Source organism: Mustelus asterias, chromosome 17, assembly GCF_964213995.1.
Source record: "Mustelus asterias chromosome 17, sMusAst1.hap1.1, whole genome shotgun sequence".
Taxonomy (NCBI): domain Eukaryota; kingdom Metazoa; phylum Chordata; class Chondrichthyes; order Carcharhiniformes; family Triakidae; genus Mustelus; species Mustelus asterias.
In genome coordinates, this window is record NC_135817.1 from 67,054,427 (window position 1) to 67,081,607 (window position 27,181).

Below are 27,181 nucleotides of genomic sequence, written 5' to 3' on the forward strand. Positions count from 1 at the left end.
TTTTTAGCCTGTCTTGATGCTCTCTCCACTCCCATTGTTTTGTTTCTTAAAGACTGGATTAGTTGTAAGTATTCGCATTCCAACCATTATTCATGTAAATTGAGTCTGTGTCTTTATAAGTTCTGTTTGTGAACAGAATTCCCACTCACCTGAAGAAGGGGCTTAGAGCCTCGAAAGCTTGTGTGGCTTTTGCTACCAAATAAACCTGTTGGACTTTAACCTGGTGTTGTTAAACTTCTTACTATGGAGACCAAAAGGCAGGTCCAGATTACTCAAGGGTTTCAATGTCCAGTTTTGCTGAGAAAGATTACTGCCATCCACTGGCAGCATCTTGTTACACCTGTCAGCACTGTAGTACATCGCTAATAACAGATAGATGCATTCTCTCTGTGGACCCCAATATTCAGGTGCTGGTACAAAATATTTGGCCGGATGCCTGTCGATCAGACATCTGGAGATGTGAAAGGAATAGACATGAACGAAGAAAGTCCAGCTGTATCTCAGCAGCTATGTTGCGTCCAACACAGTGTGTAATTGTGGCTATGGTTACAGCACAACAAGAGACCAACTCAGCAGCTACATAAAAGGATGTGGTGCACCACAAGTACAGTACACTCATCTCTTCAAGCACACATACTGTGCAATCACAAGCTGTCTTCACACAGATTTTACTTCCTTGGTTAGTTTTAATTGTCTCACAACTTGATAATTCACTGTAATAGAATTGAAAAACAGGAAAAACCACTCTGCTGAGAGTTACTACAGGAGTAATAGCAGGACCAGAGTAAGAATGCATTGAAATTGGGACAGAAAATTGCCGCAGGAGTTTTGTGACCAAGTTATTTTCCCCTATTTCTCCAAGGAGACAATAAATCCTGACGCTTACAGAGGAAATAACACTGAATTTATTTAAAGAAACAACCACGCTGTTTACCCTGTGCAATTTAATCTTCTGAACATTTTCCAATCATCAACTGCTCCCAAGTTATGGGAGGATAGGAATTAAGAGCAGAAGTGGGCAAATTCAGCCCTTCGAGCCTGCTCCGCCATTCAATCAGATCATGGCTGATCTCTCCCTGGTCTCAAATCCACCTCCCCACCCGTATTCCTTTATCCCTTTTTTGAAATTAGAAATACATCTATCTCCTTCTTGAGACCTTTAGAGTTATCCGTTTGTGAACGGGATGCAGTGTTTTAAGAGTACTGCCTAAACTGCAACCCTGTAAATGAATACAAGGTCATGCTAGATATCTGACTGGAACGTATACACACCTGAATACACACCTGACTAGAGTCATAGTCTGAACATTTTAAGGATCATCCAGAAAGTTAACGGTGACAACGGTTTGGCAGAAAGTCAAATATACTCACAGCATTCTCCATCATGTTTACAATGACTGCCTTGTCTCCCAAGATATTGAGTCATTAAGGCATATAGATAATACTACCAGACGTGCATACCAGCATTGATCTCTGCCTGTACATTTCATTAATAAAATGGGTCATATTAAAAATTTGTAGAATATCATTTATAGTGTAATTTATTCTGCAGGCACCACCACAACCCAGCAGGAATTTCAGTTACTATGGGAATGTCAAGTGCATGTGACAGATCAGCATTTCCCCAGAAACATGTGCAGCAGGGCAGTTTAGTCAGAAGAACATTGAATGCAGGCGTAGCCTGAACAGTAAGATTACTACCTGGGCGGAGGAAAATCTAGAGCTACAGATCAGGAAATGAGAATACAAAAGGCAGATATGATTCCAATTCTTTACACGTAAGGAACTGAATACAAAAGCAAGGAAGAGACATAGAATTTGTACCTGAAAAATGTGTGTAATACTTAGATGAAGGATTTTACAGCCATACCAAGGTTAAAGTGGACAGGGAAGATTAGAGGAAAGGTTTTTAAAATTCCGAAATGTTTCAGGAAGTGTAAAGGTTGAAAAGTTCCTTCCAGTGGTTAGCAAATTATCAACAAGAGCAGGGTCTAGTAATTATTGTGAGGTGATCAAAGTGAAAATATTTGTTTCAATACAGAGGGCTATTAGAAAATGGAAAGCTTTGTCACAAAAGACTATTGAGGCAAAGGTTATAATATAATTAAAAAGGGAATTGGGTACCTATTTGAAAAGAACACAAGAGGGTATGGAAAGGGCAGAAAAATCAGATTACAGTGGACATACTTAGTTACCTCCCTTCTGCACTGTCAGCTTTATCTTTAGTCCATCAGTTAAGGACATTATTCTTTGGATTAACTAAAGCTAAGAATACTCTGATTCTTATCATTCCCACCTTTCAACTCACTCGCATCATTCCCCGCTGCATTCTTTCACAGGGATCCATAATCCACACAAGGAGCTGAACTTTCTGCTCAGAGCAATCTGACAAGAAAGTTACATGAGCTATAGAACACCAAGCTGAAACTTAGAGAACTGGGAGCACAAAGTGCTTAGAATGGACAATTAGATCATCTAAGACACAACTAGAAACTAAATAAACAAAAGCCACAATGTATCATGAGGAATAATTACTTCATATGAGAGGCAGAAAAAGTCAATTAATGATAATTCAAAGTTCTTTTTTGCACTAAATAAATTTGAATTATTTAATTCATCTCAACTAAGAATGTAAATAACATTGCAAAAGGAGAACATGCATGCTGAAGATCAAAGCAGCAAATCTTTTGAACGAAGTGTTTTTGAATTAAGAGCCTAGTAAATTAGAAGCCCCCATGCAAAGCATTCGGAAATGATTGAACACATTCCTGGTCTAACAGGTGCAAATAAAGAGAGTTAAAAATGGTCACAGTTAGTACTTATCAATCTTAAAATAGGAGTCTAGTTAGTTATCCCTAATTAATCTTCTCTATTGTCCTGGCCAACAGTCCTCCCTCAAAAAACTACTTTAAAAATGTCTCAAATTAACCAGTTATTCAATTTACTCATTGCTGTCAGCGGAAGTTGCTGGCATACAATAGATACTGCATTTGTCTACATAACAGTACTTCAATGCAATGTCAAAAATAACTTATGTAAAATACCGAGAAGCATTTTAATGTGATAAATAAGACACAATAAGGCAGATACTATTCCGACCTCTATATCATATGTACTTAACCTTTTTCATGTGTATGTCATGGTGAGCTTTTCTTCCCAACTGGATCTCATGTTGCAGGAATGTTATTTTCATTTGAAAGCATGATCATGTTTGATCCAACTATTAGCAGTTCCAGTGTAGCCTGCAGCTGACAGCATGCTGCTATCTATCATCTCATACCCCATTCTGCTACAGAGCCAGCAGATCCCATTGAAAACATGCGAAAATAAAGACACTGTGGGCAACCTGAAGCAAAATTTCTTGGTTTGCAGTTCAGAATCCCACCATTCTTAGCAGTCACTAATTCACTAAAGTTCTAATTTAACCAAAACCCTTTAGTTATCTGAAAGAGATCAAATTGGAGATTGTATCACATTTGAGCTGAGAATAGGAGTATCCACAGAACTGGGTTGGCAATAAGTGAATGAATATCCTGGAAGTTGTTCAAACAGGAGACGGTGATATAATACCTGATTCGTTTGATGTAGAGTATGACACAAGAAACCCTCGGCCAGAGACGTGAGTCCCACTCATGAACTGAACAGTAGCTTCATTGCTTTCTGTCTCTATAACCTTGTCCCACTGAACTCCAAGTCCACAATATTTATCTGAAAATCAACAAAATATTCATCAACTTTTAAGACAAACTATGTGCATGATGCATCACAGAACAGATAGAAAACAATCGTTTTGGCAGTTTGCGCTATTGTGATCAGAAACCCAACGTGGAAATTCTTAGCTGTTAGCTTGCACTGATCAAAGTCTGGTGTTCAGGCCAAAGAGTTCCCCGTCGGGATCATTGAAAAGCATGTAAATACCTATTATGCAGGAGGTCATTAACCATCCCGTCCTAACTTTTTACCCTACACTCCTAAAGGAATTGGGGCGGCACGGTGGCACAGTGGTTAGCACTGCTGCCTCAGAGCGCCAGAGACCCGGGTTCAATTCCCGGCTTGGGTCACTGTCTGTGAGAAGTTTGCACGTTCTCCCCGTGTCTGCGTGGATTTCGTACATTCTCCCAGTGTCTGCGTGAATTCCCGCTGGGTGCTCCAGTTTCCTCCCACAGTCTGAAAGACGTGCTGGTTAAGTGCATTGACCTGAACAGCTGGAGTGTGGTGACTCGGGGAATTTCACAATAGCTTCATTGCAGTGTTAATGTAAGCCTTACTTGTGACTAATAAATAAACTTTACTTTTAACTTTACTTCTTGCTGCAGTATACTTCTCCATCCCTTTGAGTTGCCATTAGGTATCTCATCCAAGAAACCATTCTAAAAGTGTGAGCCCTGACAGAATGTTGGCAGAGTGTTTAATTAAAGAGCAGACTCCAATTCAGGATTTGCTTGAAAGCTACTTTCCGAGCAGAGGTCACTAGGCCTGTGGTTCCCAACAGGTGTGCCACGGCACATTGGTGTGCCTTGAAGACCTCCCCACCTCTCCAAATGTGCCATGAAAATAGACTCAAAATTCATGCAATTAAACTAAAACTGACCTTCGTCAGTGGTTGGCATTTCCAAGACCTGATGAACCCAAGGCCTCAAGCACATGTGCTGGCCGGGAAAGATCTGCACATGCGAGGTTTAGATTTTTTTATGTTGGGTAGGTCAATGTGCATGACCAACGGGACTTGGAGCTAAAGCCAAAGGCCCCATCCTTTATAATTAATTACCGTTTTTTTCTCATACTTCATTTTTCTACTCGAGGTAATAGTACTCAAAATAGGGCGGCAAGATGGCACAGTGGTTAGCACTGCAGCCTCACAGCTCCAGGGACCTGGGTTCGATTCCCGCTTGGGTAACTGTCTGGGTGGAGTTTTCACATTCTCCCCGTGTCTGCGTGGGTTTCCTCCAGGTGCTCTGGTTTCCTCCCACAGTCCAAAGATGTGCGGGTTAGGTGCATTGGCCATGCTAAATTGCCCCTTAGTGTCCCGGGATGTGTAGGTTAGAGGGATTAGCAGGGTAAATATATGGGGTTATGGGGATAGGACTTAGGTGGGATTGCTGTCGGTGCTGACCCGATGGGCTGAATGGCCTCCTTCTGCACTGTCGGGATTCTATATTCTTTATACATACAAAAGCAAAATACTGCAGATGCTGGAAATCTGACATAAAAAGAAAAAATTCTGGATAAACTCGGATAATCTGGCAGCATCTGTGGAGAGAAACAGTCAACATTCATGTTGACGACCATTTCAAAATATTAACTCTTGTGTGAATTAAATAAATTATTTGAGAACTGTGTTTTTAAGGAAATCTCAGATTAAAGATCCCCTAGGAAATAGTGACCATAACACAGCAGAATTTCGCATTCATTTGAAAGTGAGAAACTTGGGTCACAAACAACTGTGCTCAACTTAAATAGACCAGGATTATGTATACTCTGTTCGTCCTGATTCAAATCACTTTTCAAACAAAAAATGCCTCTGTGATGTTTCAAACTGTTTCACTCAAAAATCAAACAATTTAACTCTGCTGTCCAAAGTTTTATTTGGGATTCAGATCCTTATTTAGCAACAAATTCCCGTATATAGTCAAAGAAGAATGGACTGACCAAGTGTGCCAGCCAGCTCCCAGGAGAACTTTCAACCGGATTTCAGCATGTGAAAGAGGCACCAAAAAATTCTTAGCACATCTCCTTAAAACATTGGCCCGTTAACCACATTGGTCCTTTGAAACCAACAGCAACTTCTGCAGCCTGCACAGGTAGCTAAACACGGAAATCCAGAGGTTTTGGAAGTGATTCTGTGCTTCTCTATACAGTCTCTACAGATTGCAGTCAGAAATCATTGAACTCCCTCTTTTACACTGCAGTATCAAATCCATTCCCCAACCCCCATCTCTCTGATAAGGATACATCTTGTTAATGAGGTATAACTAGCTTTTTAATGGTGTATTAGTCATAACTGTTGCTGAAGATCCGCTCCGGCCTGTGAAAACTAAGTTTATGATTGTGCAATATCAATTTTTTTCCATTCTGATAATGGTCCATTCTTTTTTTAGTTTTCTTAAGTTTATGATATTTCAGCTTCTACTCTGCATGCCCCAATCATTCATTTCACTTCTCCGTAAAATATAATAGAAGTGATAGATAATCAGAGCATTTTACTTCTTGGTTTGCTATCCATGAGAATTCAATGTGATTGGCTGTTTCCCTTGTTCAATGACATCACTGTTGCTGGACACCTGGAGGTCCCCATATCTTGACGCCCAATTCAAGCTAACATTGGGAAAGAGGAATTCCACACCACGGAGATTACTAGATCTTCACGGACAGCTTTTGAAAGGTCAGGAGTGAGTTAATTAATTAATTGTACTGATGGAATAACCAAATTGTACTTGTAATATGCTACGTGTTAAGTTTAAGTTTATTAGTGTCACAAGTAGGCTTACATTAACATTGCAATGAAGCTAATGTGAAAATCCCCTAGTTGCTACTCTCCGATGCCTGTCTGGGTAACACCGAGAGAGAATTTAGCATGGACAATGCACCTAACCAGCACATCTTTCGAACTGTGGGAGGAAATCGGAGCACCCGGAGGAAACCCACACAGACATGGGGAGAATGTGAGAACACATTGAACTAGGGTTGATCCTGATGATAAAGCTAAGTTTATTTATTGGTGTCACAAGTAGGTTTAACACTGCAATTAACACTGCGATTAAGTTACTGTGAAAATCCCCTAGCCGCCACACACCGGCACCTGTTCGGGAACACTGAGGGAGAATTTAGTATGGCCAAGGCACCTAACCAGCACATCTTTCAGACTGTGGGAGGAAACCGGAGCACCAGGAGGAAACCCACGCAGACACGGGGAGAACATGTAGACTCTGCACAGACAGTGACTCAAGCCGGGAATCGAACCCGGGTCCCTAGCAGTGTGAAGCAGCAGTGCTAACCACTGTGCCACCCTGCTAAAAAAGTTAAAAAAGCTAAATGCAAATGAATTATAACCATCATCACCATCTAAAGAGTTAAAGCAAGTTAATGGTTTGATCCACTTTTCCAACTTAGATTCCTGATCTGCTTTACAGCAGCACTGCAATGAATTATTCAATTTTTAAATAAATAAAAGATCTTGCTTGCCTCGACCCTAATGCTGAACATAACTGATAGCATCAGTGCTGGAATCAGAAGCTCTGCTTGTTGATAAGAAGTTTGATGAGGCAAGGTTCCTGCATGCAACGCACACTTGATAAATACCATTCAGAATTCGAAGGAATGCGGTATGAAATTCCCACATTTTTCAAAAAAAGCCTGGGATGCATGGTATTTAATTCTTTCACCATCAGGCAAGCATTTTAAAGGAGCAAATGGAAGGGACGTATGCGAATCTATTCTTCTGTGCTAACATTCCCTCTTAAACTGAAGGCTGACATAATTAATCAGTTATACTGCCCAGTTTGTGCCAAGGAGAACTCTGGGGAGTGCAAACTAAGTATTGCAATTTGGATGCAAAGTCACTCAAGGCATGCTTAGGACAATGCTATGAGATCACCTCAAGGGGGTCGGATAACGGCCAACCATTGTTTTGTAACACTTGGCTGACATTCCACTCTGTTTGGGCAATCTACTGTTCCATTCCCTCTATCATCCCACTAAGCCAAGACCTTTGAAGATCCCAGTTGTAGCCTTCTGTCTACTTCTCTGCCACACTCGGTGCTCTTGCCAACACAGCACATGCAGGGGCAGGGAGGAGAAATAAAGACCGCCACAGCCTCCAGATCAAGATACCTTGCACCCTGAAGTCACAGCCTTCTTCGTAACTAAAAATCAAGAATACTACACATATGAAAGAGTATGGCACGTTTGCACAAACAGTTTTTAATATTAGTGTAGGAATAATTATGAAATCTTATTGTAGACATACTTAAATACATTCTCAAACTCCTTTATTGGCTATTTTGGTGATGATATTAATTCCTTCTTTTAATAAATGGTTACCTCCTCCATTGATGCAGAATTGGAAAATTTAATGAGATTTCAAATTCATAAGGATAATCTTGCTCACAGTAACTTCTATCCTCCTAAAACGCTTCAATTAGTCCCAGAGTGAAACTGTTCAGACTTTTTAATCATGCAGCAGTACATACTCAGTATTCACCAGATACTGAACGGCATTCTTATATTATCTGACAATTAATATAAATTACTTACCAATTTCACTCCGGTCTGGACCAATCCCATTATACAGTCGCAAGTAACTCAAGTGACAAGAGGTAGAGCCTTCAATATCAAAGTCCCCAAATTTAAAAATAATCCTCTGACTGGGCTGCACCCGTATCTCCCACTCACAAACAGTGTTATTGGGGTAGGTTTGGGGATAATTTATTGATGCAAAGGTTCCACTCTCTGGGCCAAGAACAGTATGTCCACAACCATCACCTGAAATAGAATAATAAATACTTTAAAAAGCTGTAATGAGCAAATTACAAAAAAATGCCATGCAATGCGACATATGCTTTGCAGGAATATTTTTAATTTTTTAGGAATTGAGTTATACCAGAGAGAGTGTCATGATGGCACCTCAGCATCACTGAACTCTTGGTCAGCATTGCAGCATAAAGAAAATCCAATGACTGCTCTGTAGCCTTGAACTGTTCTGAACATATTTATCAGCCTTTGCTCAGTGGCAGCACTCTTGCCCGCTCAAACCTCACTTGTAGAGACTCAAGTACAGAACGTGGGCTGAGGCTTCAGTCCCAAGCGAGTGCTGCACTGTTGAAGGTGCAGCTTTTGGATGAGGCATTAACTGAGGCCCTCTCAGGTAGACGTAATAATGCCACGTTTGAGTAACAGCAGGACATAACTCCAGGTGCTTTGGGCAATATTTAACCATCTGCAAAAATCACTGAAAAGCAGATTAAATGCTCATTTCTCATTACTCTCTGTTAAACATTTCTTGTGTTCAAATTGGCAACTGTTTTAAAGCAGTAGTGATTACACTTGCAAGGTCCTTCATTAGCTATCAAGTGCTTTGGGATATCCTAAGGTCATGAAGATGCCATATAAAATGCAAATTTCTTTTTCATTCATGAGATGAGGATCCAGCCTCAAGTGACTGTGTGTGTGGAGTTTGCACCTTCTCCCCGTGTTTGCATGGTTTGCATGCACCCTTTGGGTGCTCCAGTTTCTTCCCACAGTCCAAAGATGTGCAGGTTAGGTGAATTGGCTGTGCTAAATTGCCCCTTAATTTCCAAAGATATGTAGGATAGGTGGATGAACCAACTGGACAGTAGGGGTTCTATGGATAATTTTAGGCGCTGGACTGTGGCGACTCGGGGAATTTCACAGTAACTTCATTGCAGTGTTAATGTAAGGTTTGTGATGAATAAATAAACTTTAACTTTTTTTTTTAAAAACAGTGCACCGGCACCATAAGATATACAAGTCCAGTGACAACATTTGTCTTTCAGTTCATAAATGCACACTTTTTACGATGGCCACTGCTAGTTAGCTGCTTTGGCTGAACATAAAGTATAAAGGACAGATACAAGTACAGGTTAAACCATCATAAAGGCATAAGTACATCAGCAAACAAGTTTCATATTGTCCAAGAGCGCTAGTAGGCCATACTGGGCCCAATTTCTCCATGAAGTTGCTGTTCACAGCTAGAAGACTCAAATCAGAGCCACTTGCCAATACTGGCGAGCAGAGTAGGAAACAGGAGCAAAAACTGAATTCTGACACATTTCCTAAAGACGGAACCCTGTGGACAGAAACCTTTCAGAAAGGAAATGATTTAAAAAGGTTCCTATAATGCACTAGCAAATAGCATACTTCATCCCACTCTGTGATTGTAGCAGATTACTATTTCTCTATTTAAATTTCAGGAATGGCAACTCCAGACAAATCCAAGATGGAACCATCCACAATCTATTCAAACCAGTTGATCCGAATTGGTTTAAAACTGATACCAACTGGAACTTTTGGGAACATTTCCACAATCAGGAACACTGCTCTATTATTACAAGCAAGACAAATATATTCAGTTTTCAACTTCATCAGCAGAACTCCCTCTCACGCCTCTCAGCATTTCCTTCCAAAACATGTTTACTATTCCTTTTTGTGGCAAAATAGCCATAAAATAAAACTATGGGCCCTATTTCACCATTTTGATTCTTAGTGCTGCCATTACTTGAAACTGGGAGTGTTTCAGATCCGATTTTTAGACACGTTCTGAGGCGCCCCCACTCACACTTTGCCTGAATAAAAATCAGCGATTCGGAATGGTGCTGCACAAGCCTGTGGGCGGGGCTTAACGTGCCCAAAATCCTGCAGATCCGATCGGCGCCTCCAACTGCGCATGCGCAGAAAAAAAAGATAGAATGCCGCTCCCTTGCCACATCGCCGCCGGGCTGGATAATGCCTCCCTCTGGCCCCCAACACACATTGTCCCACCCCCACAACATTACTGACCCCTCCCTTATTCCCCCACCCAGACCGATCGCGGCCCCCTCTCCCGCCCCCCCCTTCCTCCCACCGATCTTAGGCAGAGTAGCAGTGTATCCCCCTTCCCCCCACTGATCTCAGACAGAGTAGCAACAGCCCCCCACCCCCCCCATCCCCCAACGATCTCGAACAGAGAGCCGTCGGACGCTCGGCACTTACCTCCGCACTAACCCTCACTGATGGAGCGCCCGAATCGGACTTAAATGGAGCATGTCTGTTTCGCGCTGATTCCGGATTGGCGAACGTGGTGGTAAAGGGGGAAGTGCCGGTAAAGGGGGAAGTGCCGGTAAAGTTGGGCGTGCAAGATTATTAAATGCATTTAAATGGCCGTCACACCCGTCTCAGGCGACATCCCTATCGCAGCCATTTTTGGGCCTTGGTAAAGCGGGAACTGGCGTGGAGGCAGGCGCGGATCGCCAGTCACTTAGACTATCTATATCCCTTTGCAGACTTTCAGCATCCTCTGCACACTTTGCTCTGCCACCCATCTTAGTGCCATCTGTGAATTTTGATACACTACACTTGGTCCCCAACTCCAAATCATCTATGTAAATCGTAAACAATCCAACTGCCTTTTGAAAGTCATGATTGAACCTGCCTCCACCACACTCAGATCCTCGCATAACAAAGGTTTTCCTCATGTCACCTTCGCTTCTTTCGCCAATCAGATATTATCTTCCAGTTCTCAACCCTTCTACCAATAGGAACAGCTCCTCTCAATTACTATTACCTGATCTCTCTTTGAATTTCGCCATCAAAATCTCCTCTCAACCTTCTCACCTCCAAAGAAACCAATGTCAGCTTCTCCAATCTATCCACGTACGTGAAGTCCCACATTCCTGGAAACATTTTCATAAATTTTTCCTGTACTCTCTTTTATACTTCACATCCGCCCCATGGTGCCCCGACAGCAAATTGAAGCTACTCTAACAATGTTCGGTGGCAGCAAGTAAAGCAAGTCAAATATTGAGATGTATTAAAAGTTTATTTATTAGCGTCACAAATAAGCTTACATTAACATTGCAATGAAGTTACTGTGAAAATTCCCTACCTACCACACTCCGGCGCCTGTTTGGGTATATTGAGTGGGAATTTAACATGGCCGCTGCGCCTAACCAGCACGTCTTTCGGACTGTGGGAAACCCACGCAGACACGGGGAGAACATGCAGACTCCGCCCAAGCAAACAGTGACACAAGCCAGGAATTGAACCCAGGCCCCTGGGGGCTGTGAGGCAGCAGTGCTAACCACTGTGTCACCGTGCTGCCCAAAGGTCAATTTTGAGCCAAAATAGTGAAACAACTTTGCAGTTTATAAACCATCATTGCAGCCTTACTTAGAATACCATGCACAGTTCTGGTTGTCACAGTACCAAAGGACTAGTACAGCTACTGAAGAAATATAGGAGCGCATAACTTGAATGATTGAGGCGATGGAAAGACTCGATTACAAGGAGCAATTATGTTTAGAGATGACATAATTGTTGCTTTTAGGATTCTATAGGGACTGGATAATGTAGATCATGACGAGCTATTTCACATTGAGCTGAACAGTAGAAATAAAGGACATGGCCCATGTCTGAAAGGAGGTAAATTCAAAACTAATCTGTGGAAATAATATTTCAGTGAGCAACTAACCAATCCGTGGAATAGACTCCCTTGTGAGACGGTGAAAGCAGTTAGTATTGATTTATTCAAATGAAAATTAGATAGATTTAGTCTCTTTACTAAAGGAAGGTTATCCTTGAATTTGAGGGAGTGCAACAAATGAGTCCTGGGATGAGATGATTGGTTCTGAGCAGAAATTGGAGATGGTAGACTCTGCATATATTTCCTAGAGTTTAGAAGAATGAGAGGTGATCTCATCAACCTCACTTCTTCAGGGGCTTTGGGATGCTGGGAGAATGATTCCCCTGGCTGGGGGAATCGAGAACGCAGGGGTCACAGTCTCACAATCACAGAGTTCAGCAATTTAGGACTGAGATGAGGAGAAATGTCTTCATTCAAAGGGTTGGGAACATTTAGAATTCTCCAAAGATCTGAGAGTGTTCAGTCATTAAGTAAAATTACGACAGAGATCAACAGACCTTTGGATCCTAAGGAAATCAATGTTTATGGGAATAGCCCACGGAGGTGCAGCTAATGTAGAAAATCAGCCATGATCTTGCTGAATAGTAGGCTCTCTCTTTCTCTACACTTCCATCCTTTATCTGCCTCTCTTTTTATTCTCTCTCCCTCTTTTTCCCAGGAATTAATATTTAGTTAGACAATCTCTCAGTAAAACCTGAGAAGAGGGACTCCTGGGCTCTTGTGCTACTTAATTTGAACAAGTCAGGCTTGAGGGGCTGAATGGCTCCTCCACTCTATTTTTTAATGCTCTTAATGTTCTTTCAAAAAATAATAATTTGGGATCTCTTATGTGGGTAATCTGAGGTACGAGATGAGGTAACTGTGGCATGCTTGAAGGAATAGGTGACTCCTTTAGTTCCCAGAAACCTTTACCATTGTGGTTTTCCTCACATCATGTCTGGCTCTGTTGCAGACAGACAATCAGAGACCAATCCCTGTGATTATTTAATTACTTCATTATTAGTGTACCTTACAAAAACCAGGATGGTGGAAAGAAAGCAAAGGGTGGGATTTTATAGTCTCGCTTGTCCCATAACCGTAAAATCCCGTCCGAACTCAATGGACCTTTCCATTGTCCGTGCCTTGCCCGCTCCGATTCCCGTGGGAAAATTCTGGCCAAGATGTCCATTGGACTTCTTTCCGTCCAGCCATTGCTAGTTTGCATTGGGAAAAATCAGATTATCTAAAAACCCTGATGCTGCTGTCGGAAACCTCAAGAAAATCTTGTAAATCCAGCGGTAATTAATACTGTCCATGCTCTTTAGCAATTTACTTTATTGTCCTTTGCAAGATTGCTGTCCAAACAATTTAATCAAATCTGTTAGAACCATATCTTCCAGGACAATATTTTCTTTTAAAATATGGAAGGACATTGCATTGCTGGGATACTTGAAAGCTGGCCTGGATTTGTTTTTTTAAAAAAGGTTCATATATTCACCTTTCAACTGGGAGCAAGCATGCCTTTTCCAAATAATGAACTGACCAGCACGGCACTTGACAATGAAGAGCTGTTTGCTTCTTTGCACTGCTATTATTATAACTGATGGGGAAAATGCTGATTTAAAGGCAAAGGCCAGTGATTAACTAGAAACTACAAAACAGAGATGACCTTTAAGTTTTGAACTGGTTCATCTAATAATAACTGAATCATCTGTCTGATCCCCATGAATTGAGGATTGGTTGTCCTTTCAATAAACACAATAGCTGCAGTCTATCCCTTTCATTTTAATAAAGAACAATATATATTTAATAAAAATATCACAAGCCCTTCATAAAGTTGTTTGAGGTTGTGTGCAATCACTAAATGGTACTTTGATACTTAATAAGACATTTCATACTGATTACTTTAATGTGATGTTGTTGCTGGGTGTCCTCCAACTGGAATTATGCTCAAGGCATAGATTTATTCCTCCCCAAATTCCGAACCTGAACCGTCTGAGTCGAAGGGATAAACATGTGTTTAACCAGAAGCAAAAGCCTGATTGCCATTTTAAAACAGTACTGGGCAGAGGATGTACTCTGTTTAAGTTAAAGTTTATTTATTAGTGCCACAAGTAGGCTTACATTAACACTGCAATGTAGTTACTTTGAAGATCCCCTCATCGCCACACTCCAGCACCTGTTCGGCTACACGGAGCGAGAATTTAGCATAGCCAATTATTCTAACCAGTACGTGTTTCAGACTGTGGGAGGAAACCAGATCACCCGGAGGAAACCCACACAGACATGAGGAGAGAGAATGTGCAAACTCCACACAGTGACCCAAGCCGGGAATCGAACCCAGATCCCTGGCACTGTGAGGCAGCATCGCTAACTATTATGCCACCGTGCTGCCCACAGTACACTCTGCTCAGTGGGAATAAAGGAATAAAAGAAAAACATAAAAGGAAAAAGTAATGATGTAACTGAAAAATAAAAAAATTGTACAGGGCACAAAGACAGCTGATTTGCTGTTTTCTGTTTTTGACCAGTGATAAACCAGCAACAATTCAATTTTTATATCGTCTTTAACATAGTAAAATGTCCTAAGATATTTTACAAATAAAATATCAGACAAGAAGCTACATAGACATTACATCAGGTGAATGAAAGCTAAGCTAGATATTAAGGTGTGGCTTGAAAGAAGAGAGAGAGGAAGAGACAGTGATTTAGGGAGGGAATTCCAGAGCTTACGACCTAACAGCTGAAGGTGTGGTTACCAACGATGGAATGACGGAAATCGGGATGACAAGATTGAGACCACAAGATAATTGAATTTTACATCCATTTCGAAAGAAAGAAGAGTGGGTCTAAGACTATTATTTTAAACTTAAATAAGGGCAACTATACAGCCATGAATTCTGAGCTAGCTGAATTGAACTATGATACAAGGCTAGAGGATAGATCAATAGACAAGCAGTGGCAAACCTTCAAGGGGATATTTCAGAATGTTCCTACTGTAAAGAAAAGTTCTAAGGGGTGGAACAACCATCTGTGGTTAACTCAAGGAGTTAAGGAAAGTATCAAACTTAAGGGAAAAAAATATAACAATGCAAAGAAAAGTGGAAGGTCAGATGATTGGTTAGAATATAAAGAAGGGTAGAGAATTACAAAAAGGTTAATCAGGAGAAAGAAATTAGAGTTTGAGAGGAAGATAGCGAGAAATGTAAAAATACATGGTAAGAGTTTCTACAGATATTTAAAAAGGAAAAGAAGTAAAGTGAATGTTGGTGCGCTAGAGAGTGACAACGGGGAGATACTAGTAGATAAATAGTTAATGGCAGATTGAATTAACAATTTTTAAAATAAATATACAAATAGGAGTTATAAAAAATTCCAGTAATGATTGTTCCCCTTAGTGGGACAGTCTAGAACAAGAGGATATAGAGTGAGGGGAAAAGAAAAAATGCTGGAAAATCTCAGCAGGTCTGGCAGCATCTGTAAGAAAAAAGAGCTGACGTTTCAAGTCCAAATGACTCTTTGTCAAAGCTAAAAAGCATAGAAAGTGGGAAATATTTATACAGCAGGGCGAGGGAATGAAAGATGAGTCGTAGCCACAGAAACCAGGGGAAAAGACTGCTAATAGCTGTCCACAAAGAGAAGAGGGTGCGAACGACCAAATGGCAGAGAAGCTGTGACAGATGAAGATGTTGGCCGGGGGGGTAAGAGATGGGACAGAGGTAGAATGTAGAGAAGGGGGGGGCGAAAAAGGTAAGGGAAGGGGGATGAAGTAGGGGGAAAAGAGTCGGGGGGAAGAAAAATGAAGAAAGACAATACAGAAAAATAAGGTAGAGAACAGCAAAAAATTAAATAAAATAGAATGAAAACAAAGGGGTCGAGGAGGGGTAGAGCAAATCATCTGAAGTTGTTGAATTCGATGTTGAGGCCTGAAGGCTGTAAAGTGCCTGGCCGGAAGATGAGATGCTGTTCCTCCAGTTTGCGTTGTGCTTCACCCTGCAGTATAAATATCTCTCACTTTCTCTGCCTTTTAGCTTTGACAAAGGGTCATCTGGACTCGAAACGTCAGCTCTTTTCTCTCCTTACAGATGCTGCCAGACCTGCTGAGATTTTCCAGTGTTTTCTCTTTTGGTTTCAGATTCCAGCATCCGCAGTAATTTGCTTTTACCCAGTTTTTATGGACTGAGGAGGAGGTAGGTTCAAAACTCAGATGAGGAGAAACTACTTCTCTCAGAGGGCTGTGAATCTGTGGAACTCACTGCCCTAAGTGCAGGAGGCAGAATCAATCAACAGATTCAAGAAAGCAATAGATATGTTTGTGATTAAAAGCAGAATAAACGGCTATAGGGAGCAAGCTGGAAAGTCAAGTTGAGACCAGGATAAGATCAGCCATTATATTAAATGGCAGAGCGGGCTCGAAGGGCTGAATTGCCTACTCTTGCTCCTAATTCCTATGTTCCTAAATCAGGAAGTGGAAGGGAGAGAGGAACTTGTGAAAGTACAATCATGAGGGAAGCAGTACTGAGCAAGCTGCGCGCTGACAAGACTCCAGGTCCTAATGGACTTCGTACTATGGTCTTAAAAGAAGTAGCTAATGAGGTAGCAGATGTGTTGGTGTTCATTTTCAAAATGTTAGATTCTGGAAAGGTTCCATCAGGCTGGAAAGTAACAAATGTGATTGCTCTATTCAAGAAGGGGGAAGGTGGAGAACAGGAAACTACAGGCCAGTTAGTTTGACATCAGTCATAGAATCATAGAAACCCTACAGTGCAGAAGGAGGCCATTCGGCCCATCGAGTCTGCACCGACCACAGTCCCACCCAGGCCCTACCCCCACATATTTACCTGCTAATCCCTCTAACCTACGCATCTCAGGACTCTCAGGGGCAATTTTTAACCTGGCCAATCAACCTAACCCGCACATCTTTGGACCGTGGGAGGAAACCGGAGCACCCAGAGGAAACCCACGCAGACACAAGGAGAATGTGCAAACCCCACACAGACAGTGACCCGAGCCGGGAATCAAACCCGGGACCCTGGAGCTGTGAAGCAGCAGTGCTAACCACTGTGCTACCGTGCCGCCCCCGTGGGAGAGATGCTAGAACCAATCATTAAGAAGATTACAATCGGGCACTTAGAAAAATGCAAAGTAGTTGGGAAGAGTTAGCTTTGTTTTGTGAAAGGGAAATCATGTTTAACCAATGTATTGGAGTTCTTTGATGTAGTAACATGTGCTGTGGATGAAGGGAAGCCTGTAGATATACTCCACTTGGATTTCTAAAGGGCATTTGATAAAATGCCATCGCAAAGGTTATTGCAAAAAAGAAAGGCTCACAGTCTAGGGGGTAACATATTAGAATGGATAGAAGATTGGCTGGCTGACAGAAGACAGAGAATACGCATAAATGGGTCTTTTTCTGATTGGCAGGATGTGAGGAGTGGAGCCTCTCAATGGTCTGCGCTTTAGGCTCTAATTTTTACAATTTATATCGGTGATTTAGATGAAGGGTGCAAAGGCATGGTAGCTAAATTTGCAGATGACACAAAGATAGATAGGAAAGTGTTGTGAAGAATACACAAGGAGGTTGCAAATGGATATAGCTGGATTGACAAAGTGGGTAAAAATCTGGCAGATGCGGGAAAATGTGAAGTTGCTCACTGAAGAATAAAAAGGCAGTGCCTTACTTAAACGAAGAACGACTGCAGAATTCCAAGGTGCAAAAGAATCTAAGTGTTTTTGTGCACAAGTCACAAAAAGTTAATATGCAGGTACAGCATGTAATCTAGAAGGCCAATGGAATGCTATCCTTATCACACGAGGAATTGAACCATAAAAGTAAGGATGTTATACTTTAGTTTTATGGGACATTGGTGAAACCACATCTTGGATATCAGTGAGCAGTTTTGGCCTTTCTTATTTAAGGAAGGATGTAAATGCCTTTGAGACAGTTCAGAGGAGTTTTATTAGATTGCTACCTAGAATGAGGAAAAGCTGGACAGACTGGGCTTGTTTCCATTGGAGTTTAGGAGAGTGAGGAGTAACTTGATTGAAGTGTACATCATCCTGAACAGTCTTGACCAGGTTGATATGAAACAAAAATGTCAACTTGTGGTGAGTCCAAAACTAGAGGGACACTGATTTAAAATTAGGGGGTTGCCCTTTTTGGACAGATAGGAGGATAAATTGTTTCTCTGAGGGACATGCGACTTTGAAACTCTCTGGGGCAAATTTTCCCATTCTGCCCGCCATGGTAATCATAGCGGGTGAGGGGTGAACCATGGATAGTTGACCTCAGGTGGGATTTTCTGGTTTTGGGGTGAACACGGCCGGAAAATCCCATCCTTTGTCTCAGAAGGCAATAGAGGTGGAATCATTGAATATTTTTAAAGATGGGGTTAGACAACGAGTCTTCTTAGATAAGAGAATCAACGGTTATTGGGGAACGTAGAGTTCAAAACACAAACAGGTCAACCATGATGTTATTAAATGGCAGAGAAGGCTCGAGGGGCTGAATGGCCTGGCTCTGCTCCTCTTTCAGATGTTCTATCTTTTAAGATGTCACAATTGGAGGACGGCTCTCAGTTGTACAGCTGGAGGTTTGAATAGGCTTAATGGACTTGAATACAACAAGGTAACGGAAGCATAACAGTTAATTAATGTAAGGGAACATGAGGGTGATGGATAAACAGCAAAGAAAAGGGCAGTGGTTTTGTATGGGTGAAGGTATAGACGGGATGAAACATAGCAGGCCAGCTACGAGAGCAATGGAATATTCAGATCTGGAGATAAAAAAGACAGGATGAGTGTTTTGGCTGCAGGTCATTACATCACCACATCCTCTCCCCTCCCCAACATTACAACTGGCAGTCTGTCAAAGAGAAGCTCAGCAAATAACGTTTCACTTTTATCAGCTGTTGCTCTAAGCTCGACATAAACAAGCTGGACGATTGCTGCACAGGTTGCTTCTGCCACTCCCTCCACAAATCCATCTTCCAGAATATCGTATACAACCAAAGAGGAATAAGCATCCTATCAATGGACTTTTTTATTGACTGTGTATAATGGTTGATGATGCATAATACTATGTCTAGAGTATTATCGATCCTATGCATATCATAGTAATTTGCTGTCATGAGCATAGAAGGCAAGGGGAAGGATGTTATATGATTAAGTGGTTGCAAATTGCTTTAAGAAATAATCACATGATTTGATGGCGATGTCATTAGGATGTTGCACAGGCTGCTATTTTATTTTTAGCTTGTTCTCTGTATAGGCAAGAGGTCCTAGAATAAATCTACTGTCGTTCGTTTGAATCTACATGTGAAAACCACTTACTTTCTTCAGCAAAATAAATAAGAACAATCTACGAGACTTGATGTATTACTGTTGCGTGAGTGATACCTGGACCTTTCCACAAAATAATCCCAGCAACGTATGCGCCTTGCTCTACATACGTTCAAATATATCCAACAAACTGCACCACAAGCTAATTAAGAATTTGGGTATGACACTGCTGATGAAAAGCTGGACTATGTTCAGAGCAAGAGTCTATTATTATTAATGCAATGCAGCTGCCATGATCAAATTGGAGCTGCTGGCAGTTCGGCCTCTGAGGTTGGTGACAATAAAAGAAACATTTCTATTAATCGCTGGCAGTGTTTTGCTGCTTCTGGAGACTGGGAACCAAACCAGTTCCAACAGGTGGTGCCCTCCGTCCCAAGGAACAGCCATGGTGTCTCAATTATGCTGCGGCTTTGTCTCCAGAAGCAGGGCTATTGCCAAATATAGTGCTGTAAAAATAAACAAGGAATCAGACTGTCGAACTGCATTCCAACAGCCAATGCAATGGTGAGCAGCAAGAAATCTGGCTGTCCAAACCAATTCTTGCAGCAAAGCTACCTACAAATTCCCAGTCACTGGTTTGAGGGATTTTGGGGAACGTTTGGATTCACACATCAGTTCGACACAGGACGATCAACATGCAGGCAGCTATATTCTGTTTCAAATTTGAGAGTTCACCAAAAAAACGTTTGTATTGTTTGAGTTGGATTCGCAATAGTTGCAAACTCAGCCTTCCTGCTTTCCATGACTGCACTTTCAGGCCTCCAATTATTAAGAAATGAATAAATTTTAGCACTCTTGCCAAGCAAAGGCTCACTAGTACATGAGAACACAAACCATAGAAAGCATCCTTTCTGGTTGTATCCCAACTTGGTATGGCTCCTGCTCTGCCCATGAACATAAGAAACTACAAAAAGTCGTGAATGTAGCCCAATCCATCACGCAAACCAGCCTCTCATCCATTGACTCTGTCGACATTTTCCATTGCCTTGACAAAGTAACCAGCAGAATCAAGGATCCCACACACCCCGGTCATTCTCTCTGCCCCCTTCTTCCATTGGGAAAAAAAGTCTGAGGTCATGTCGCAACTGACTCAAGAACAGCTTCTTCCCTGCTGCTGTCAGACTTTTGAATAGACCCACCTTGCATTAAGTTGATCTTTCTCTGCACCCTAGCTATGACTGTAACACTACATTTGCACCCTCTCCTTTCCTTCTCTATGTACGGTATGCTCTGTCTGTATAGTGCACAAGAAACAATACTTTTCACTGTATACTAATACATGTGACAATAATAAATCAAATCAAAGCGAGAGCTTTAACAATCGCGGCCCCCTCTCCGCACCACCATGCCAAACAACTTGTCAACTAATACAAAAGCAAGTTATTGCAGATGTGGGAAATCTGACATAGAAACCAAAACTGCTGGAAATTTTCCGTTTTCATAATTTGCTGAAATTCACACATTCCCAGATCATTTCTATGAGAGAATTGAATGTACTGTATTAGCTGCAAAGTGCTTTTTGGGGTGTCCTGATGCCGTGCAAGGGATGATGTAAATCCAAGTTTCTTTGCAAAACCCTAAACTTAAAAAAACGAATTAAACTGGTTCACTAAAACAAATACATGTAAAGCAAAAGCCCATTTCCTGACTTCATAACCTTCACTGATCCCAGCTCTTCCCCCTGTACATTCTGTACACGTATATGAAGATTTTTCACCTTAGTATGCTGTGAAACTGTCGTTTTAATAACACGAGACAGCTCTGCAAAACATCAATGTCATTTTTCCTTTATTAAATGCATCTCTCAACCTCTTAGCTGAGCAGTGACACAATTACACACAAAGCAGTATGAGCCCCACCAGCTTAAAAATATATCAAGCTAAGCTGGCAACCAAACTAAAAGCCCCGAAGCTAGAAAAGAATCTTGCTTTAAAAGTATATATATTGTAGATGTCTCTGAAGGAAAACACTTTTTGCCTTTTTTTAGGTCGTATCTGAATTTGCTTTGAAAATCAGCAGTGTTTTCATATGAAAGATTTGCAAGAGAAAATACATCAAGCTGTTTTATAAAGTTCTGAGCATTTAAATATGTAAGAAATAAAACATCAAAAAGCCTCAGGCATCTGTGCATGATTACATTTTAATGTTTTTGCTTTTTAAAAAATAGCCTGCAATAAATGGGAGCATTGCAACCAAAGGAGATGAAAAGAGAATACCTGGCATTTTCCCTGCCTTTTAATAAAGCTCCACAAAGCAATGCCTCCTCTTTCCATTTAATACCAAATTAAGTTTCAGAATTAAGGTAAATGAGTGCCTCTATAGTTAAAAGAAAAAGAGCGAAATGGTGACAATTTCCGTAAGAGTTGTTATACAAACTGTTGCTTGACTGTTCAGTTGTGTTGGTCATAGAAATGATCTGGGAATTTCAGCAAATTATGAAAGCGGAAAATTTCCAGCAATTTCTGTTTCTATTTCAGATCTCCCACATCTGCAATAACTTGCTTTTGTATTAGTTGACAAGTTGCTCCCCAATCCTAGATCATCCCGGAATTCAAAGGAAACCCCTGGCTTCATTTCTCGACTGTAAACCGTCTTCTTAAACCCCTTGCCTCTGCATCTTCTACCCTCAACAAGCACAAGGACACAGGCTCCTTTAGCGCTATGATTGAGACCATCCAATCAGCTGCCTTCACCACATTCCTTCCTCTCCTAGCCCACCTAACAAAACATCTTCCAATGAGGTTCCACCCTTGCCTTAGCCCCGAGCTTTCATCTTTTTAAAATTTTCCCACCTACCTCCATCTCGTGCTTCTCCAACTCAGCAGCTCAATAAGACCCACCTAATTCTATAGGGAATTGGGACTCTATTCCCACTGCTCTGCTTAGCGCCCAGCTTCCCTTCCTTCCCTCATGCTAGCTAATATTGTGAACGGTTCACTCTCCTTAGGGACTCTCCCTCTGTCCTCTTCAAGTTTGGAGTCATCACCTTAAATAAAAACAATCCTTGACTCCACTATCCATGCAAACTGCCACGCCATCTCCAACTTCCATTTCCTCCCCAGTCCTTGAACGTGTTATCACCTAATTCCATGCCCATCTCTCCAGCAACAAGCTTGTACATCCCTCTATTCAGGATTCTATCCCTACCACTGAACTGAAACAGCTTTAATCAAAGTCACAAGTGTATCCCATGTGACTGGAGTACAGTAAACAATACTTCCTCATCCTTTTCACCAATCTGCAGCTTTTGACACAGCTGACCAAACCATTCTCCACCAATGTCTAGCTGGAAGGGTCTGCACTTGCCTACTTCCATATATCAATTGGCCCGTCGGTTTCTCATCTATATGTTGCCCATGGTAATATCATCTGGAAGCACAGCATCAGTTGAAAACTGATGCTGTGCTCTACCTCTCCACACCTACAGTGTCTCTGAATTGTCAGGCTGCTTATCCAACAATCAGTACTGGATTCAAAGAACAAAGAACAGTACAGCACAGGAAACAGGCCCTTCGGCCCTCCAAGCCTGTGCCGCTCCTTGGTCCAACTAGACCAATCGTTTGTATCCCTCCATTCCCAGGCTGCTCATGCGACTATCCAGGTAAGTCTTAAACGATGTCAGCGTGCCTGCCTCCACCACCCTACTTGGCAGCGCATTCCAGGCCCCCACCACCCTCTGTGTAAAAAACATCCCTCTGATATCTGAGTTATACTTCGCCCCTCTCACCTTGAGCCCATGACCCCTCGTGATCGTCACCTCCGACCTGGGAAAAAGCTTCCCACTGTTCACCCTATCTATCCCCTTCATAATCTTGTACACCTCTATTAGATCTCCCCTCATTCTCCGTCTTTCCAGGGAGAACAACCCCAGTTTACCCAATCTCTCCTCATAGCTAAGACCCTCCATACCAGGCAACATCCTGGTAAACCTTCTCTGCACTCTCTCTAACACCTCCACGTCCTTCTGGTAGTGCGGCGACCAGAACTGGACGCAGTACTCCAAATGTGGCCTAACCAGCGTTCTATACAGCTGCATCATCATACTCCAGCTTTTATACTCTATACCCCGTCCTATAAAGGCAAGCATACCATATGCCTTCTTCACCACCTTCTCCACCTGTGTTGCCACCTTCAAGGATTTGTGGACTAGGTCCCTCTGTGTTTCTATACTCCTGATGACTCTGCCATTTATTGTATAACTCCTCCCTACATTATTTCTTCCAAAATGCATCACTTCGCATTTATCCGGAGTAAACTCCATCTGCCACCTCTCCGCCCAATTTTCCAGCCTATCTATATCCTGCTGTATTGCCCGACAATGCTCTTCGCTATCCGCAAGTCCAGCCACCTTAGTGTCATCCGCAAACTTGCTGATTACACCAGTTACACCTTCTTCCAAATCGTTTATATATATCACAAATAGCAGAGGCCCCAGTACAGAGCCCTGCGGAACACCACTGGCCACAGACCTCCAGCCGGAAAAAGACCCTTCGACCACTACCCTCTGTCTCCTATGGCCAACACAGTAAGAAGTTTAACAACACCAGGTTAAAGTCCAACAGGTTTATTTGGTAGCAAAAGCCTATGGCCAAGCCAGTTCTCCACCCATCTAGCCACTTCTCCTTGTATCCCATGAGTCTTAACCTTCTTAACCAACCTGCCATGTGGGACTTTGTCAAATGCCTTACTGAAATCCATATAGACGACATCCACGGCCCTTCCTTCATCAATCGTTTTTGTCACTTCCTCAAAAAACTCCACCAAATTTGTAAGGCACGACCTCCCTCTTACAAAACCATGCTGTCTGTCACTAATGAGATTGTTCCGTTCTAAATGCACATACATCCTGTCTCTAAGAACCCTCTCCAACAACTTCCCTACCACGGACGTCAAGCTCACCGGCCTATAATTTCCTGGGTTATCCCTGCTACCCTTCTTAAACAACGGGACCACATTCGCTATCCTCTATGAAACCAAAAGAGGAAATGCTGGAAAATCTCAGCAGGTCTGGCAGCATCTGTAAGGAGAGAAAAGAGCTGATGTTTCGAGTCCAGGTGACCCTTTGTCAAAGCCTTGATAAAGGGTCATCTGGCTTCGAAACGGCAGCACTTTTCTCTCCTTACAGATGCTGCAGACCTGCTCAGATTTTCCAGCGTTTTCTCTTTTGGTTTCAGATTCCAGCATCCGCCGTAATTTGCTTTTATCCAGTGTACTTTATAATGCTCTTGTGAAATGTCTTGGGATGTTCTGTTATGTTGATGGTGCTCTAATATACAAGTTTTTGCAGTGGAAGTCACTGGTACACTAAGCACTCAATGCAAGTTTTTATGCCGACCATTGCTGTCGGTGATGTTATAACTTCATTTTCTGTTGAATATACTTTCTTATCCATCTCATCTAATGAGGCAGACTGAGATCTTGGCATTCCAAAAGATTTCTTCCACTCAATTCATAGTAGGTTTCAGCAAATGATCTGTGCTTTCAAAACCACATCAGATTTTATGGAATTTCACACTATAGAAGAGCTTGGGCCCATCCAGAATACACAAAGTGGATTCTCCCAGACTTCGATATTAAATAGTTCTTCACTGTTAGTTAGCTTGTAGTTCCCAACAACTTGCGCTTAACAACCTGAGGAAGGCCTGTGAAAATGCAATCACCTAGCTGAGAAAGGAGAATTAAAAGCTAGCCAAATAAAGAACTCCATAGACCTCCTTCCAGCGAGTAAAATTTAGGCTAACTTCCACATTCATGTATTTGCAATCATTAATTAATGCCATAGATTGCAGCCTACAAGCTGACCTTTGAAAATTTAAAAAACCGTTCCAAAAACAGGGGCTGACTTATAAACCGAGTATAAAATATAAACCATCAGTGTTGGTGGTAGCAGTCGCCATTTTGAAATGTGCAAATAAAATGATACCAGTAATTTAAATTAAATCTACGTTTTGCATTGTATTTAATAAAATAATTGTACAAGGATAGTTTGAACAACAATCATAACATTTTAAAGATTGTCATCGACTTTGGTTAGCCGCGTAAAAGCTGGTCAAATTCATTCTGAATCACTTTGACTATGACACAATAGCAAGGATCCCACTCTGGATCAGCTACGGTGCTCTGTTTTACAATCAGCCCTCTACAGCACATCATCTTCCTCTCCATCCACTGAATTAGATATTGTACTGACAAGTAACATTCTACAATTTGATGGTCCATCCACACAAGGCATCAAGCGGAGTCGCTCACACATTTCCACTCTTTGTGAAGAACTTTTCTCCATCAGCCTATTCCATTCAGCACAAATGTCATCCATGAATGGCTTGTTTAGGCACATATCTGAAGGTTGAACGATGGACATTAAATCCCCTCATACAACAGGAATTTTTGTTCAGTATTTCAAGTGATTTGGATGTCATTGGCAAAGCCAACATTTGTTGCCCATCCCCAATTGCCCTCGAGGTGGTGTGATGTGTGGCTTTCCTGAACAACTGGCGTATGGTGTGCTGGCCTTCATCAATCGAGGGATTGAGTTTAGGAGTCGGGAGATAATGATGCAGCTATATAAGACCCTCGTCAGACCCCACTTGGGGTACTGTGCTCAGTTCTGGTCGCCTCATTACAGGAGAGATGTGGAAATTATTGAAAGGGTGCAGAGAAGATTTACAAGGATGTTGCCTGGATTGGTTGGCATGCCTTATGAGGATAGGTTGAGGGAGCTCGGTCTTTTCTCCTTGGAGAGACGAAGGATGAGAGGTGACCTGATAGAGGTGTACAGGATGTTGAGAGGTATAGATCGGGTGGATTCTCGGAGGCTTTTTCCCAGGGCTGAAATGGCTGCTACGAGAGGACACAGGTTTAAGGTGCTGGGGACTAGGTACAGAGGAGATGTCAGGGGTAAGTTTTTCACTCAGAGGGTGGTGGGTGAGTGGAATCGGCTGCCATCAGTGGTGGTGGAGGCAAACTCGATAGAGTCTTTTAAGAGACTTCTGGAAGAGTACATGGTACTTAATAGGATGGAGGGTTATAGGTAAGCCTATATGTAAGCCTAGGTAGGTAGGGACATGACCGGCGCAACATGTGGGCTGAAGGGCCTGTTTGTGCTGTATTTTTTTCTATGTTCTAACTGCAGTGCATGTGATGTGAGTTCATGCACAGAGCTGTTAAGAGCGCTCCAGGATTTTGATCCAGTGACAATGAAAGAACGACGATATAATTCCAAGTTAGGTTGGTGTGTGGCATGGAGGGGAACTTCCAGGTGGCGGTGTTCCCATGCATCTGCTGTCTTTGTCCTTCTTGGTGGTAGAGATTTGGGGTTTGGAAGGTGCTGTCTAAGCAACCTTGGTAAGTTGTTGCAGTGCATCTTGTATACAGCACACATTGCGGCAACTGTGCGGTGGTGCTGGAAGAAATGCATGTTTAGGTTGGTAGATGGGGTGCCAATCAGGCAGGCTGTTTCGTCCGGAATGGTGTTGAGCTGCTTGAGGGTCGTTGTAGCCCCACTCATCTTGGCAAGTGAAGAGTATTCCTTCATATTCCTAACTTATGGTTTGTAGATGATGGGCAGGCTTTGGAGGGTCAGGAGGTTAGTTACTCACCGCAGAATTCCCAGCCTCTGACCTGCTCTTGTAGCCGAAGTATTTTAGTGGCTGGCCCAGTTTAGTTTCCGTTCAATGGCAACCCCCCGCTCCACCCCACAAGGTGTTGACGGTGAGGGATTTAGTG

At 42.1% G+C, this 27,181-nt stretch overlaps 1 protein-coding gene across 1 annotated transcript in view; it reads right to left on the reverse strand.

Moving 5' to 3' along the window:
* Positions 1 to 27,181, reverse strand: part of dcbld2 (discoidin, CUB and LCCL domain containing 2) — a 100,255-nt gene that overhangs the window by 67,109 nt on the left and 5,965 nt on the right. Inside the window, exons 2-3 of the mRNA XM_078232888.1 lie at positions 8,254 to 8,481; positions 3,571 to 3,708 (exon numbers count right to left, since the gene is read on the reverse strand). Coding sequence (XP_078089014.1) covers positions 3,571 to 3,708; positions 8,254 to 8,481 — 366 coding nt within the window. The remainder of the gene's footprint in view (positions 1 to 3,570; positions 3,709 to 8,253; positions 8,482 to 27,181) is intronic.